At 47.6% G+C, this 13,929-nt stretch overlaps 1 protein-coding gene across 2 annotated transcripts in view; it reads left to right on the top strand.

Annotated features, from left to right (window-relative positions):
- The window catches only part of Igf2bp2 (insulin like growth factor 2 mRNA binding protein 2), a 110,377-nt gene extending 101,387 nt beyond the window's left edge, over positions 1-8,990 (top strand). For both annotated transcript variants that reach the window (XM_041678245.1, XM_041678244.1), the window contains 4 exons: positions 3,661-3,735; positions 5,054-5,185; positions 6,077-6,190; positions 7,156-8,990. In XM_041678245.1, the coding sequence (XP_041534179.1) occupies positions 3,661-3,735; positions 5,054-5,185; positions 6,077-6,190; positions 7,156-7,248 (414 nt within the window). In that variant the 3' untranslated portion in view covers positions 7,249-8,990. The remainder of the gene's footprint in view (positions 1-3,660; positions 3,736-5,053; positions 5,186-6,076; positions 6,191-7,155) is intronic.
- Positions 8,991-13,929: the final 4,939 nt, after the last annotated feature.

The following is a 13,929-nucleotide window of genomic DNA, read 5'->3' as shown; positions in this document are numbered from 1 at the left end:
TAGCACTGTCTGCTCTTCCCAAGAAGATAAAAGAAGGCTGAAGATTTATCCCAAGCTAGGGGTGTGTGCTCGAGTGGAATGAGCCTTTGTGCTTAGCACTCAGCACATCGAGCTGCTGTTCTGTTAGTCCATGCTTCAAGGATGTACAGACTATGAGAAGAGAAATGGGAGGAAGAGCTTTCTGGAAAGTGCTGATAAAATCATAGACAGATGGGGCTGATAGCATCACCCGTTAAGAGACCAGGACTGAGCAGAAGGGTAGGGAAGTCCTCTCGGTTTGTAAAATTGTGTGCAGAAGTGGCTGCAGTTAGTCCCGGATTCTGCCTCCCTTGTTGTCAGGGATGGTTTGCCGCGGGCCTGCCTCAAGCCCAGCTGTCAGCTCCGCTGAGACGCTGCAAACCCCATGGAATACTTGCCATTGCTATGGAAAATAATTCACTACTTATAAGACAACCCAGAATTACGAAAACAAGTTTCATGACTTAGAGAGAAAGAATACTTACACTTTCTCCCTGAGAGCTGGAATTTCTCCCACAGAAAGTATGACAGGGAAAACAAACAACAACAACAAAAACTTTCTGAATTGTGCAGAATGAGAACTGCGGTGCCACCGGGGAAGACTCAGACTGCGTCTGTCTCTGCAGTTAGAGACTCACATTCGAACTGGGTGAAGCCTAGACCAGGGTGGCTGCCATGTGGGCGTGGGGTCCGCTCTGCCCAGTGGTTTGACACAGGCTGCATCCTGGCCTAGCTGATGGAGAAAGCGAGGATGAGAACAGGCTGGCTGCACCCAGAAGATCTTTGCTGGTGCTCAGTGCTGTGGTCAGGCATGCTGAAGGACCACAGACAGTTTGGATTAAAGAGCTTTGTGGGGCCCTTTCACCCCTGCCCCACTTTATTGGGGAACGTGAGCCATGGAGAGAATAGGGACTAAATGAAGCCTAAGCCAGCCCAGCTCTTGGATAGATTAAATCCCATTGACTTCTAGGGTCCTGAGCATCTCCTATGGCTGACCACAGCAGTAATTTCCCACTAATGCTTGTGAGAAATGGAGCCCAGGAAGTCTGACTGTCCACCCAAGGCCACAGAACTAGAGTGTGATATGTCCTGTTTCTGCTCCATGACTGCCTTCTCCCATAGCAACCCTACTGATCATTCCCAGTTAGCGCCTTCAGGGAAATGCAGGGGGGCAGGAGGAGTTCAGGCACAGAGGTGACTAGTCCATTAGACATCACTCCACAGCATTCTCAGTTAAGGACTTAGTGCCGGCATTGGATCTTGAAGTTGACAGGGCTTCCTGCCACCTGCCGCAGGGCCAGCCCATCCCAGCCTCCATCCCCTGGACAGACTGTGACTGTCACCCAGAAATAACTTCCTGCCATGGTCCTTGAGCTTCCCTATTCATTCTTTACCTGTGGCTCCCATCTGTCCTCATGCCACAGAGTAAGTAGTCAAGGCCAGGGGAGTCTTCAGAGGCCTTGATGAAGGGGTCCCTCTTTCTAGATCAGTGCAGGTGCCAACATGCTGTGGATGAGTGTTCTCAAGAAATCTGGGACTCAGCACTGGACCCTGAGGTCCTGGGGGAGACCCTTGTTTAGAGCCTAGATGGGTGAAAACAGAATCATTCCTCTGAGCTTTGGAGACAGTATGCTTACACAGCAGTGGAAAGGAACCTCCCTGACCCTGGGTTCCTTCTGCCTGAGCGGCCCTGTAACAGACTATGTTCCTCCTCTTTTGTTTACTTGCTTGCTTGCTTGCTTGGGAGTCATGGTCTCATAGCCTCGGCTACTTGCAAGCTTCCCTGTGGAGCCTACAATGGCTTTGAGGTCCTGATTCTCCTGCTTCCATCTTGGGAGTGTGGTTTGCAGCTGTTCTCGCTGTGCTCGGCTGTGCAATGCTCCGAGGAGCTGAGAGTTGAGAACTGTGTCGGGCCTCGCACGGTGTGTGGTGTGCTCGCCTGTAGCTCCTGGCTCACCCTTAGGTTCCTGCTGCACTTTCCTTTCTTTTTACTTTGAATTACTTTTAATTTTGCAGCGATCTGATGATTGAGTTTTAGCTTACTTGTTTTTGAGACGAGAGTCTTGTGTCTGTGTTGTCCAGCTAACCTTCAGCATCTAGTCTCAAATGATCCTGTCATCTTGGCCTCCTCCGTAGCTGGAACTACTGACATGAACTGCCAGGTCCAGCTCGGTTTTGTTGTCTCCTCCTCCTCCTTCCTCTTCTCCTTTAAAGATTTTTTTTTTTTAAGTAAGTCAGAATGTGCTGGGAGGGAAATGTAATGAATGTATAAATGTCTTAGCCAGTGTTCTACCGATGTTCCACTCCCTGCCCCCATAGACTTGTGGCCATATCATAATGCAAAAAATGCATTCAGTCCAACTTCAAAAGTCCCCATCGTCTATCACAGCGTCAACACTTATAACACTCCAAAGACTCACAGCAGTCTCTTAACTGTAATCCCCTATAAAACCAAAATCAAAGCCGGGCGGTGGTGGCGCACGCCTTTAATCCCAGCACTCGGGAGGCAGAGGCAGGCGGATCTCTGTGAGTTCGAGACCAGCCTGGTCTACAAGAGCTAGTTCCAGGACAGGCTCCAAAACCACAGAGAAACCCTGTCTCGAAAAACCAAAAAAAAAACCAAAATCAAAAGCAGATCACATACTTCACACCACAGTGATGTAACAAAGGGAGCAAAGGGAGGAAAAGAGGCATAGTGAGGAAATACCAGACCAAAGCAAACTGGGCAAACTCCGAACTCTGCATCTCCACGTCTGATGTCAGCTTGTCTCTCTTGGACTGGTTCTACACCTGTTAGTAGCTCTCCTCTGGCGTCCCCAACATCTTGAGGACTCCAAGGTGATCCAGGCTTCGCCTGCACAGCTTCATGCAATGGCCTGTCTGGGCCCTGGCACATCCCTGGTCTCTGTAACTTAGTCACAGAGGGAAATTTCCCAACACCTGTCTTGTATCCTTGATTCTAAAGCCGGAATCACATGACTGAAGCTGCCGCTCCTTAAGCATTCAAATATATGAACCTATGGCAGGCCGTTCTTAGACCACCACAGACCTCCAGCCAAATTATTGGTGAGGTCCTTGTTTGTAATCTCACGGGATTAAAAGCTAGCTGGCTCAGCCCTCCCGTGCGCCACTGATGAGTGGGGGCGTGCATAGAAGAAGGGTTTGCAGAGCCATGACCAGAACCAGGGAAACGTTACTCAATGACAGCCATACCTGCTCTGCCTCCTCGTCACTTACGGCTGGTTCCTCTGCGAACTGAGCGTTAGAGCCAGGCTAACCTTTCCTGCAGCTCTACTGGTCAGACGGCGTGGACTAACCCTCCTTCCCTCTGGACCCGGGGGTTGGCAGAATCCCTTATCTCACAGGACTTGACGGGTAAGAGGCAAGTTGCTGAAGGGGGCTCACTGCAGGGACAGACAGTAGCTTTGAGTTGTCCTGCCCTGCCCTGCCCTGCCCTGGGTAGCCAAAGATTCATATTTGATACCGAGGATTAAGGTCATGACTTCCTGAGACTCAGGGCAGAGCGGCACTGTGTCAGAGTGTGGAGCTTGAAGGCGGAAGCCTTGTCATCAGCTGGTGTGAGCATGCTCTCAGACAAGCAGAGGGGCTCGGCCTCAGCGTGTTCCTTTTCTCGAACTGCAGATAGCTCCGGCAGAAGGTCCGGATGTCAGTGAAAGGATGGTCATCATCACCGGGCCACCTGAAGCCCAGTTCAAGGTCAGTGCCAAAGACCATGCTGGTGTTGAGGTTCGCCTGTGGCGGCCTCATGTCCATCTTCCCTCCGGGTCCTCATTGCTCCTCTGTGCTCTGCCTTCTGTCTACGGAGAGGTGGGTCGTCTGTAGGTGCTCAGTCGGGTGGTAGTACCTCCAGCATGTCTCTGATTGGGTGGCTTGGGTCCCCCTCAGCTGTGGGTGTTAACATGGATGTCGAGGAGAAGCTTTTTGTAGTGGGTACTCTGGCAGCCTGTAAGAGAATTCTGGTAGCACTGGAGAGTTCCTCTATAGGAAGCTTTGCTTTGAATTTCAAGAAGTTGGAAACGTGTATTGATTTATAAGAGTTAAGCCCTTAATAATTGAAGTCATAAGGAATCAGAAGTCTTCAGCTAGAAAATGAACGGACAAACGTGGTATACCCACACAAGGGAATATTATTTTGACACAAAAAAGAATGATTTACCCAATGCATGCTACCAAGGGATGAACCCGGAGAAACAAGAGCTTGTAGGCCATGGTTCCGCATATGCAAGAAGGGGGGTGGCAGCTAGCTGCTGATTGGCCAGTCCTGGGAATTGAGCCCAGGGCTCACACGTAAGGGGCAGCAAACTCTCAGCCGCTGAGCCACATTCCTAACCCTCTTCCAATTCTTTAAAAATTTTGATACAGGGTCTCCCTAAATTGCTCAGGTTGGCCCTAACCTGCAGTTCTTTTCTTCAGCCTCCTGAGAAACTGGGTATTACAGGCTTGTGCCAGCGCTGGGTAATGGGGGAGGATCCTGAATATTTTGGATGGTGGTGATGGGCCCACACATATTGACTACCAAGTACAATACTGAAGTAATGACTTCACTACCAGGTGCACGATCGTGAGTTCGATTCCCAGCACCACAAAAACAAACAAAACCAGCAGTATGTTTAGACTCAGCAAATGCTGTCACCATCTGCTTACCTCCTTCAATGACCAGAGAAGTGAGCAGACAGTGGAGGGGAGTTAAGAATGCCTTGAACAAATTCAGCCAACCAAATGCTACAGGTGCTGGGGATATGGAAATAAGGATGCAGTCTTAGTGGCTCGCCAGTTGCTCCCAGCCAAGAAACGCATTCCCTAGAGGGAGCAATCGCATGCAAACCTAGAGGCTTGGCAGCGTGTCCAGATTCCGGTAGAGTGAGGTTGTTCAGTGCACGAGCGTCCCAGCTCTGTAAGGACTGAGTGGCTGTGCAGCTGCCAGGGTGCCCGTCACTGAGACTCCTGGTTCCTGCACAGCCCCCACAAAGCAGTGTGGCCGGCTGCTAGCCCTTACCAGTCATCTTGTTCTCAGGCTCAGGGACGGATCTTTGGGAAGCTGAAAGAAGAAAATTTCTTTAATCCCAAAGAAGAGGTGAAGCTGGAAGCCCACATCCGAGTTCCTTCGTCGACAGCTGGCCGGGTGATCGGCAAAGGGGGGAAAACCGTAAGTCAGCTCCCCACTCGAGTCCCTTCGCCTGGATGAGTTCCCTGTCCGGGCCAGGCCTGACGACCCTCAGATCCTCACGAGCTCTTTTGCTCGTTCTCAACATGTATGAGGGCCTTGTGATGACACACTTGGGTTCTGACAGGAGCAGGATGAGTGAGGCATGGGGATTCCGAGGGCAGAGATGTCACCAGCAAGGCCTAATCCCATGGTGTCACACTTACTCTATTCCTGAGTGCTGTGCCACCTAGCCCTGTTTTTTTCTGAAAGACAAGAAGGCCATCTTTTGCTCCCTCCCCACATACACATGTAGCATACATACATACATACATCCGCATGTAGCAGATAGGACCCATTTGAGACCACTCTCTACCTGGTTTCCAAGTTCCGAGACTGTAACTCTGCCCTGTGCTCTCCTGAGAGCCATCTCCAGGGGCCCTCTCGCTCTCCCATTTTCTCATTCTTTCTCAAGTCTGGCTGTCTACTCTAGGGAAGTTGGCTCAGCAATAGGATGAGAAATTTTTACTTATTTATTTATTTGTTTATTTATTTATTTATTTATTTTTGCTTTTTGAGATAGGGTTTCTCTTTGTAGCTTGGGAGCCTGCCCAGGAACTTGCTCTTTAGACCAGGCTGGCCTTGAACTCACAGAGATCACCTGCCTCTGCCTCCCTGTTGGGATTAAAGGCATGCACCGCCACCACCCAGCTTCTGATCTTCAGGCAAGCTTTATTTATTAAAACACAAATAAAATATCACTATAGAGAGAAGATTCAGCCTCCCTGCCTCCCCTTCCCCCGCATCCCTAGAGTGTCTCCCTCCACAGCTCACGTATTGGCTTTACTGGGATGTGGGGTGCGCTTGGCCTCTCTCAGTTTTCTGCCTTTCCAGGTAAACGAGCTGCAGAACTTGACCAGTGCAGAAGTTATTGTGCCTCGTGACCAAACGCCAGATGAAAATGCGGAAGTGATCGTCAGAATTATCGGGCATTTTTTTGCTAGCCAGGTACTATTCTGTAAGGGCCTGCCTCCTGCCCACTCTCTGCTAGTTCACATACTATATCTGTGTCAAGTGGCCATATACCTGGGCCCCTCCTGAGCCCCTGACCTCAGGGACTGGAAACTGTTGGTGCAAGGCTCCTGGCATGCTAGGGTTGGGAATTTAGCATCCCTTTGCCCTCCCAGCCTTCCTCCGAGGAGCCACATGTCCAGCAGGTCCCCAGCAGGGCAACCAGGTGGCCAGGTTTCACTGCGGAAGGTTAACTGCTCACAGTGGGGCCCTAGTGTTCTGTTGCTCTCTTTCCCACCTACTTAGAAGACCCCATCACTGTTGCCCTGCACTCAGAGAAGCCAGCCCTGCAGTGACATGTGACCTGGTTGTCTCGATGCCTTTTGCTGGGTGGGTTTTAGAGAGAGGGCAACTGTGATCCTCATGTAAGCGAGGGAGAAGGGCAGTCTGCGGTCTCCTGCTTGATCTGACTCTCAGTTGCTCTCCTGTGGCCTTGGGAGCTGTGGGTCAGGGTCGGAACTCCAGCTCTTCCGGGCTTTGGCAGGGCTCTAGTCTCTCTGCTGATCTTTCTAGTGCTCTGGGAAAGGAAGGGGCACAGGAGAGCTCAGGTGTGAGGAGAGGGCCTTCAGCCCACACCCCTCCCCCCATCAATGGTCACCCTACCCTACAGCTGCTCTCTAGCCAGACTGCTCACTGAATTAGAAGCTGCTAGTTCCTCCCCCTCCCACCCCGTTGCACCCTCCTTCCTCTTCCCCCATCCCATCTTGCACCCAGTAAGTAGCCTTGGTGAGGTGAAGAGGAATACTTCCCCTGGCTGTTGGGTGTGGTGCTGGGGGACCTGGGGGATGTGAGATTGGTCTGAGGACCCCTCTCTCCTTTCCCAAGTCCCAGCTGGTTTCCTGTGGGCCCCAGAACTAGGATTGTCTCTTCCCTGTGTCCTCCCCTCCCTCTCTCTGCTGCAGACTGCTCAACGCAAGATCAGGGAAATTGTCCAGCAGGTGAAGCAGCAGGAGCAGAAATACCCTCAGGGAGTCGCCTCACAGCGCAGCAAGTGAGGCTCCCCAGGCGCCAGCAAACAACCGATGAATGTAACCCTCCCAACACCTGACAGACGAGACCAAACAGCCAGCAGATCGGGAGCAAACCAAAGACCATCCTGAGGAGTGAGAAGTCTGTAGAGCAGCCAGGGCCTGCAGACCCCCACACATCCTGGGATCCAGGAGGCCGAGGGAGGGCCGGGTTCCCCAGGAACACCACTTGACCTGCGCCCAGCTTCCCCTGGCTTCTGCAGGCTTACCATCATCCACTGCCCATCCACTCAGCTCCCTCCTCAGCTCCCAGGACGCCGTCCCTTCCAGTTGAACTAACATAGGTGAACATGCTCAAAGCGAGGCAAACCTCCGTAGCCTTTTCTTCGTTGTGGAAAGTGTCTCTGTACATGGCTGTACATACTAGAAGGGGAAGATGTTAAGATAATGTGGCCTGTGGGTTACACAGGGCGCCTGCAGCATTAATATATTTTAGAAATAATATATCAAGTAACCCAACTCACTCCAATTTTTACTCAGTTATTAATTTTGTTTTCTGTTGAAGAGAAAGCAGGCTTTTCTACACTTCAAAGAATAAAGTCTTGGTGAGGACCATAGGTAGTGAAAGAAACTTTGAGCCACCCACACAAAATTCACTTGGAGGGAAATCTCGTCAAGGACACTTAATGGCAGTTGTGGGTCACCTGTGCCTATCAACAGAAGGGATACCGTCCCTGAGGAGGGGCTCAGCCCTTGTCACCTGTTTATCCCATACACCCATTTCTCTGCAGCACGGGTTTTAAACTGTTTTTTTTTTTTGCATACTGCTATATATTTCTGTCTCTCTGTTTATCTCCCTCCCATACCTTCCTCTCTCTTCTTTACCTGCCATTCTTTGAATTCCTTCATCTTTTTCTGTCCCTACCCCATATCTATGCACGCCCTCCCACCCCCCCAGGCAAAGCAGTGCACTGAGTATCACGTCACATAAAAGGAACCATTGCGAAACACAGGAACCAGCTTCAGCTTGCCCCTGGTTACTCAAGCGAACAAGAGTCGATGGCACTTGTCCGAGCCTCTAGAAGAGGAAAACGGGAACCCTCCAAACCAGCCAGCCAACCAAACAAAGGAATGTTCCAGAAAGAAAGAATGTACTTTGTCTTTCTACATTGTGGTATATAAGCCATCAACATTTAGTGAAATTATTTCTTCCTTTAAAAATTGAAAATGCAGGAAAATAGCAATTTATACAAGGTTGTTGGCCCAGGGCGTTAAATTCACAGATTTTTTTTTAAAAAATGAGAAAAACACACAAATAAAGCTACCTCAGGTGTTTTTTTTACCTCAGCACCTCGCTCTTGTGTTTCCCTTAGAGATTTTGTAAAACTGATAGTTGGAGCATTTTTTATTTTTGTAATAAAAATGAGTTGGAAAAGAAAAAGCTTTCAACTGCCAGCCTGGAGCAGGCGGCAGCCCAAGTGTGTGGCTACCGGGCTGGCTCGTCTTCCGCTGGCCAAAAGCCTGCGTGGCCTTCTTGTGGACACATCTAAAAATGTTTATTTTTTAAAAATGACAAAAACAGAGAGAGAATATTGGAGCCGTCCTGAATTTCAATAGGGTGCGTGCCATGAGGGCTTTTGCGCTGAAGGATGACCACGGCCTGGTTATGTGAAGAAGCCAAGAAAGACACCACCAGACTGCAATGCCGGTTTCCTCTACTGCAAACAGTGTTCTTTGACAAAAAAAAAGAAAAAAAAGAAAAAGAAAAATATATCCAAGCTAACAAGAGTCTGGCGTCCTGGTGTCTTATTTATTGAGCAATTGGACAGTCGGGACCTGGGCAGCTCTTCGTCCACACGGTTGGGGGCAGGGAACTGGATAAGTCAGTGGGTCACCGGGGGCTTGTGGGAAACACACCACGGCTGGGTCCACATGGGGTGACAGCTTGTGGGAGGCGGGGCGTGTGTTTCATTCAGCCTGTGGATGCAGATCTATAGGCCTAGAGGGCAGCCTGATTGGCCTGCTGAGCTGAATCCTCAGCCAGCTCAAGGGCAGAGGCTCTCAGCCTTCCTCAATGTTGTGACCCCGACCATAGAATTATCTCGGTGCTGCTTCATAACTATAATAAGTTTGCTAGTTATGAGTCATAATGTAAACTGCTTTCCAATGATCTACCATGACCCCTGCGAAAGGCTTAAAAAAATAAACCAGGGGTCGCGACCCATAGGTTGAGAACTGCTGAATTAACCATCTTCTAATTGAAAGCTTAAAAATGCATAAAACATGGGCACAGTGGTGCACACCTTTAACCCCAGCACTCAGAGGCAGAGTTTGAGGCCAGCTTGGTCTAGAAAGTGAGTTCCAGAACTGCCAGGGTTGTTACACAGCGAAATCCTGTCTTAAAAAAACAAAAGTAAAACAGAATTCACCATTGTCGAGTTCTAGGCTGAGCAAGGCTGAAATAGGAGTGTAGCTCAGCAGTAGACACTAGCGACACACAGCAAATCGCAACAGCATGAAGGGATGAACCTCCAGGGCCAGGCTGTCTGCCTGATGGCCACCACCTCTCGGAGGAACTCGCCACTTCCCCCAGTGGCATAGCCAGCAGGAACACAGATTAGAAGCAAAGTGGGGTTTGGTCTGCTTGCTTTTCTGTCTTTTTTTTACGGTCCGGTCCTGTGCGTCATCCTGGCTGACATGGTACTTGATGTGCAGTGTGCTGCCTGGAGACTCACAGCAGTCCTGGCCCAGCCTCCCGAGTGCTGGGACTGTTGGTGTTCACTGCTATGCCAGGTAGGAAGGTGTTAAAGGATAACACTGGGCACCAAGAAGCTACTGACTCAAATGTTGGACTGCCTAAGGCAAATCAGTGCTACAGAGAATATTGGCTTACCCAAGCCACCATGATGGTGGCCTTTAGCGTGCGTAACACACACACACACATAGATACATACATACATACACAGACAAATACACACACACAGATACATACACACACACATAGATACATACATATATACACATACACGCACACATACACGTCAGAAACCAGTACCACACTATAACCATTTAAAAATAGACTTAGGGGCTAGAGAGATGGCTCAGCTGTTACAATGGCTTGGGTATTGGCTATTCTTCCAAAGGACCTGGGTTCTATTCCTAGCACCCACATGGCAGCTCACAACTGTCCGTAACTCTGGTTCCAAGGAATCTGGCATCCTCAGACATCAGACAAAACCCCAATGTACAGAAAAAGTCTTTTAAAAAACACAGATTTAGCTTGTCCCCATTAATGGCACCAGGAGACTCACATGTTCAAGACCTGCTTGGATCATCCTATGAGACTGTCTCAAAATGAAAAGTAAAATCAAGTGATCACCTATACCTATGGATCCCAGAATTAACTGTTCTGAAAAATAAGGCTAAATATATTTTTCAAAATATATATGTGTATATATATATATGTATACACACATATAAATATATTCCATTTTTTTTCTGATAAAATTGACTATAATTGCCCCAAAGCGTTGTAAAACAAAAATTCTGAAGTCAATCCAGTTTCAGGTGTGTCTTCTACTCAGTTTGAGGATGAATTTTTTTTAAGTTTAATTACTTATTATGTATCTGTTGGCATCAGATCTGATTATAGATGGCTGTGAGCCACCATGTGGTTACTGGGAATTGAACTCAGGACCTCTGGAAGAGCAGTCAGTGCTCTTGACCTCTGAGCCAGCCCTCGAGGATGAATCAAGGATCAAGGTTTTTGTAAATTATTGCTTGTTCTTTGATAGTCTACTGCATACTGATTACTCCCCCTCAATCTCCTCTTAGCTCCCTCCCACCCTTGTCTACCCCACATCTTCCCTATAGAACTATTTCTCACCTCGAGAATCTGCTAGCTTTGTTCTGTGTGACCGCGGCTTTCCATGGCTTCCTGTGTAGCCTGGTGGGCTCAGCTGTGAATATACAACTGCAGACAATGGTTTCCCCTCCCCAAGAATCTGTCAACAACTGATAGACAGTTCAGCAGGAAGGGGTAGAACCCGATGAGCCCACCCCTATCCATGACTGCTAACAGTCTTGGTCTTACATATGCCCAGTGCATGGAACCACTGCACTGTGTTCCTGGTTGCGAGGGTTAGGTTGTACTAGCGCAAAAAGTTGAGATGAGAAAGGTTCATTAAAATACATATGTATTTTTATACACAGAATTTCTTGTATTGTGGGTTTTGTAAATAATAGTATGATTCCTTGTAGCATTTTCATATGTCCTTTTTTTGTTTTTGAAGACAGGGTTTCTCTGTGTAGCTCTTATTGCCCTGGAACTCACTCTGTAGACTAGGCTGGCCTTGAACTCACAGAGATCCACCTGCCTCTGCCTCTGCACTGGGGTTAAAGGTGTGCACCACCACTGACACTATCGGTCTAGATGTCACTGTTATTGTTTTAGCCACCTCCTTCCTTCTGTATTTACCTTCCTCTCAGTCCCTAAAGAGCCCTGCTTTCCCATTTCCCCCATCAAATCACTTGTATCCTTCTATTCCCCATACTCTCCTCCCACTTTCTGTATTTACTCTGCTCCCCGACACTAAGGATCCCCCTCCCGTTTCCCTGGTACCTGGCTAAATTCCTCCCTCTTGTTCCCCGACCTCCCTATCTTGGCAATGGTTCTGCTTTACTTTCCTTGTTTCTGTAGTTCCTATATGCTATGTATTGGCATCTGAAGGTTTGGAGCTAGGAGCCTCCAATGAGAGAGACCACACGGTGCTTGTCATTCTGGAGCTGGGATGCCTCTCTCAATACGGTCTTTTCTACTTCCATCCGTTTACCTGCAAAGTTATTTCATTTTTCTTTACAACTGATTAGTATCCCTAGTGTGTATGTGGCACATTTTCATTATCCATTTCTCTATTGTAGGACTTGTTTCCAAACAACAAAAAGCAGAAGCTTTTTAGTGTCATGAATTCTTGGGCAAATGGAGTCCCATTCAGGAAGTCCTTTCCCGTACCTATGGCATGGAGGGTATTTCTGATATCAAGTTAAGGTCTTTGATCTATTTGGAGCTAGTTTTTGTGCACTGCATGTTGGCATCCAGTTTTCCCAGCACCATTTGTTGAAGATGCTTCCTTGTTTCCTGGGTTGTTTGTTTGTTTTTGAGTCTTTGTCGGATATTAAACGGCTGAAGTTATGTGTGCTCATGTTTGGGTCTTCAGTTTGGTTACATGCCTGTTTTTGTGCCAATACCATATTGTTTTTATTACTATGTCTCTGTAATATATCTTATGATGTGGAATTGTAATCTCTCCAGCATTGTTCTTTTGGCTATCCAAGGTCTTTCATGGTTCCATATGAATTTTAGGACACCCTTTCTGTTCCTGTGAAGAGTGAGATGCAGATTTTGATTGGGATTGCATGAACCTATAAATAGCTTTTGGTAGAATGGTCATTTTCACAATGTTAATTCTACAATCCATGGACATAGGGTGTCTTTCCATTTTCTAGTTGTCTCCATCTCTTTTTTCAGAGGATTTATGTTTTCATGTAGAGGTCCTTCGCTTCCTTGGTTGTTAGGTTTACCCCTAGATACCATATTTTCTTTGAGGCTGTTGTGAAGGTGTGTTCATAGCCACCTTCTGTGTATGTGTGTTCTTGGTATAGGAAATACCAACAGAAAAGTTAGTGATTCATGCAAATTGATTCTGTATCAACAAGGTTGCATTTGCTTATTGTCTCCAGAAGTTTTCTGGTAGGAGTTTGGGGATCTGTCATGTATAGTACGTCATCTGCAAATAGGGATAGTTTGACTTCTTCTTTCCCTATTTGTAGTCCTTTGATTTCCTTCTCTTGCCTTATTGCTGCAGCTAGTGCTTCAAGCACCATGCTGAGCAGGAGTGGGGTAGTGGGAATTCCTGCCTCGTTCCTGACTTCAGTGGGATTGCTTCAAGCTTTTCTCCATTTAGGATGATGTTGGCTGTGAGTTACTTGTATTTTATTCCCTCCAGCCTTATATTAGCTAGTACTTTTGTCATAAATGTTGGATTCTGTCAAAGTATTTTTTTTCTGCTTCTATTGAGATGATCACATGCTTTTTGTCTTTAAGTCCATTTATGTGGTTTATTCATCAACTTATATGTGTTGAACCATCCCTGCTTTTCAAGGGTAATTTCAACTTGGTGGATAATCTTTTTGACTGTGTCTGTATTCTTTATATTTATTGGGTATTTTTGAATCTACGTTCATCAGGGATATTGGCCTTTTTTTATGTTTCGCCTTTTCCTGGTTTAGGTATCAGATAAGATACTTCATAAGAGTTTGCAGCACTCTTTTTTGAATGTCTAGAATTCTGCTTTGAATATCTGGTTATAAGACTTTTTTTTTTTTTGGAGACAGGGTTTCTCTGTATATAACAAACAGTCTTGGCTGTTCTGGAGCTCACTTTGTAGACCAGGCTGGCCTCAAACTCACCTCTCTTGCCTCCCAAGAGCTGGGATTAGAGACAGGAATCACCACTGCCAGCATTAAAGTTTTTTTTTTTTTTTTTTTTTTTTTTTTTTTTTTTTTTGGTTTTTCGAGACAGGGTTTCTCTGTGGTTTTGGAGCCTGTCCTGGAACTAGCTCTCATAGACCAGGCTGTTCTCGAACTCACAGAGATCCGCCTGCCTCTGCCTCCCAAGTGCTGGGATTAAAGGCGTGCGCCACCACCGCC

The sequence above is a fragment of the Microtus oregoni genome, unplaced genomic scaffold (assembly GCF_018167655.1).
Source record: "Microtus oregoni isolate MIOR12 unplaced genomic scaffold, Mior012 000029F_ref0000214, whole genome shotgun sequence".
NCBI classification, from domain to species: Eukaryota; Metazoa; Chordata; class Mammalia; order Rodentia; family Cricetidae; genus Microtus; species Microtus oregoni.
Note: the sequence above shows the minus strand (reverse complement) of the source record. Positions and strands in the feature narration are given on the sequence as shown.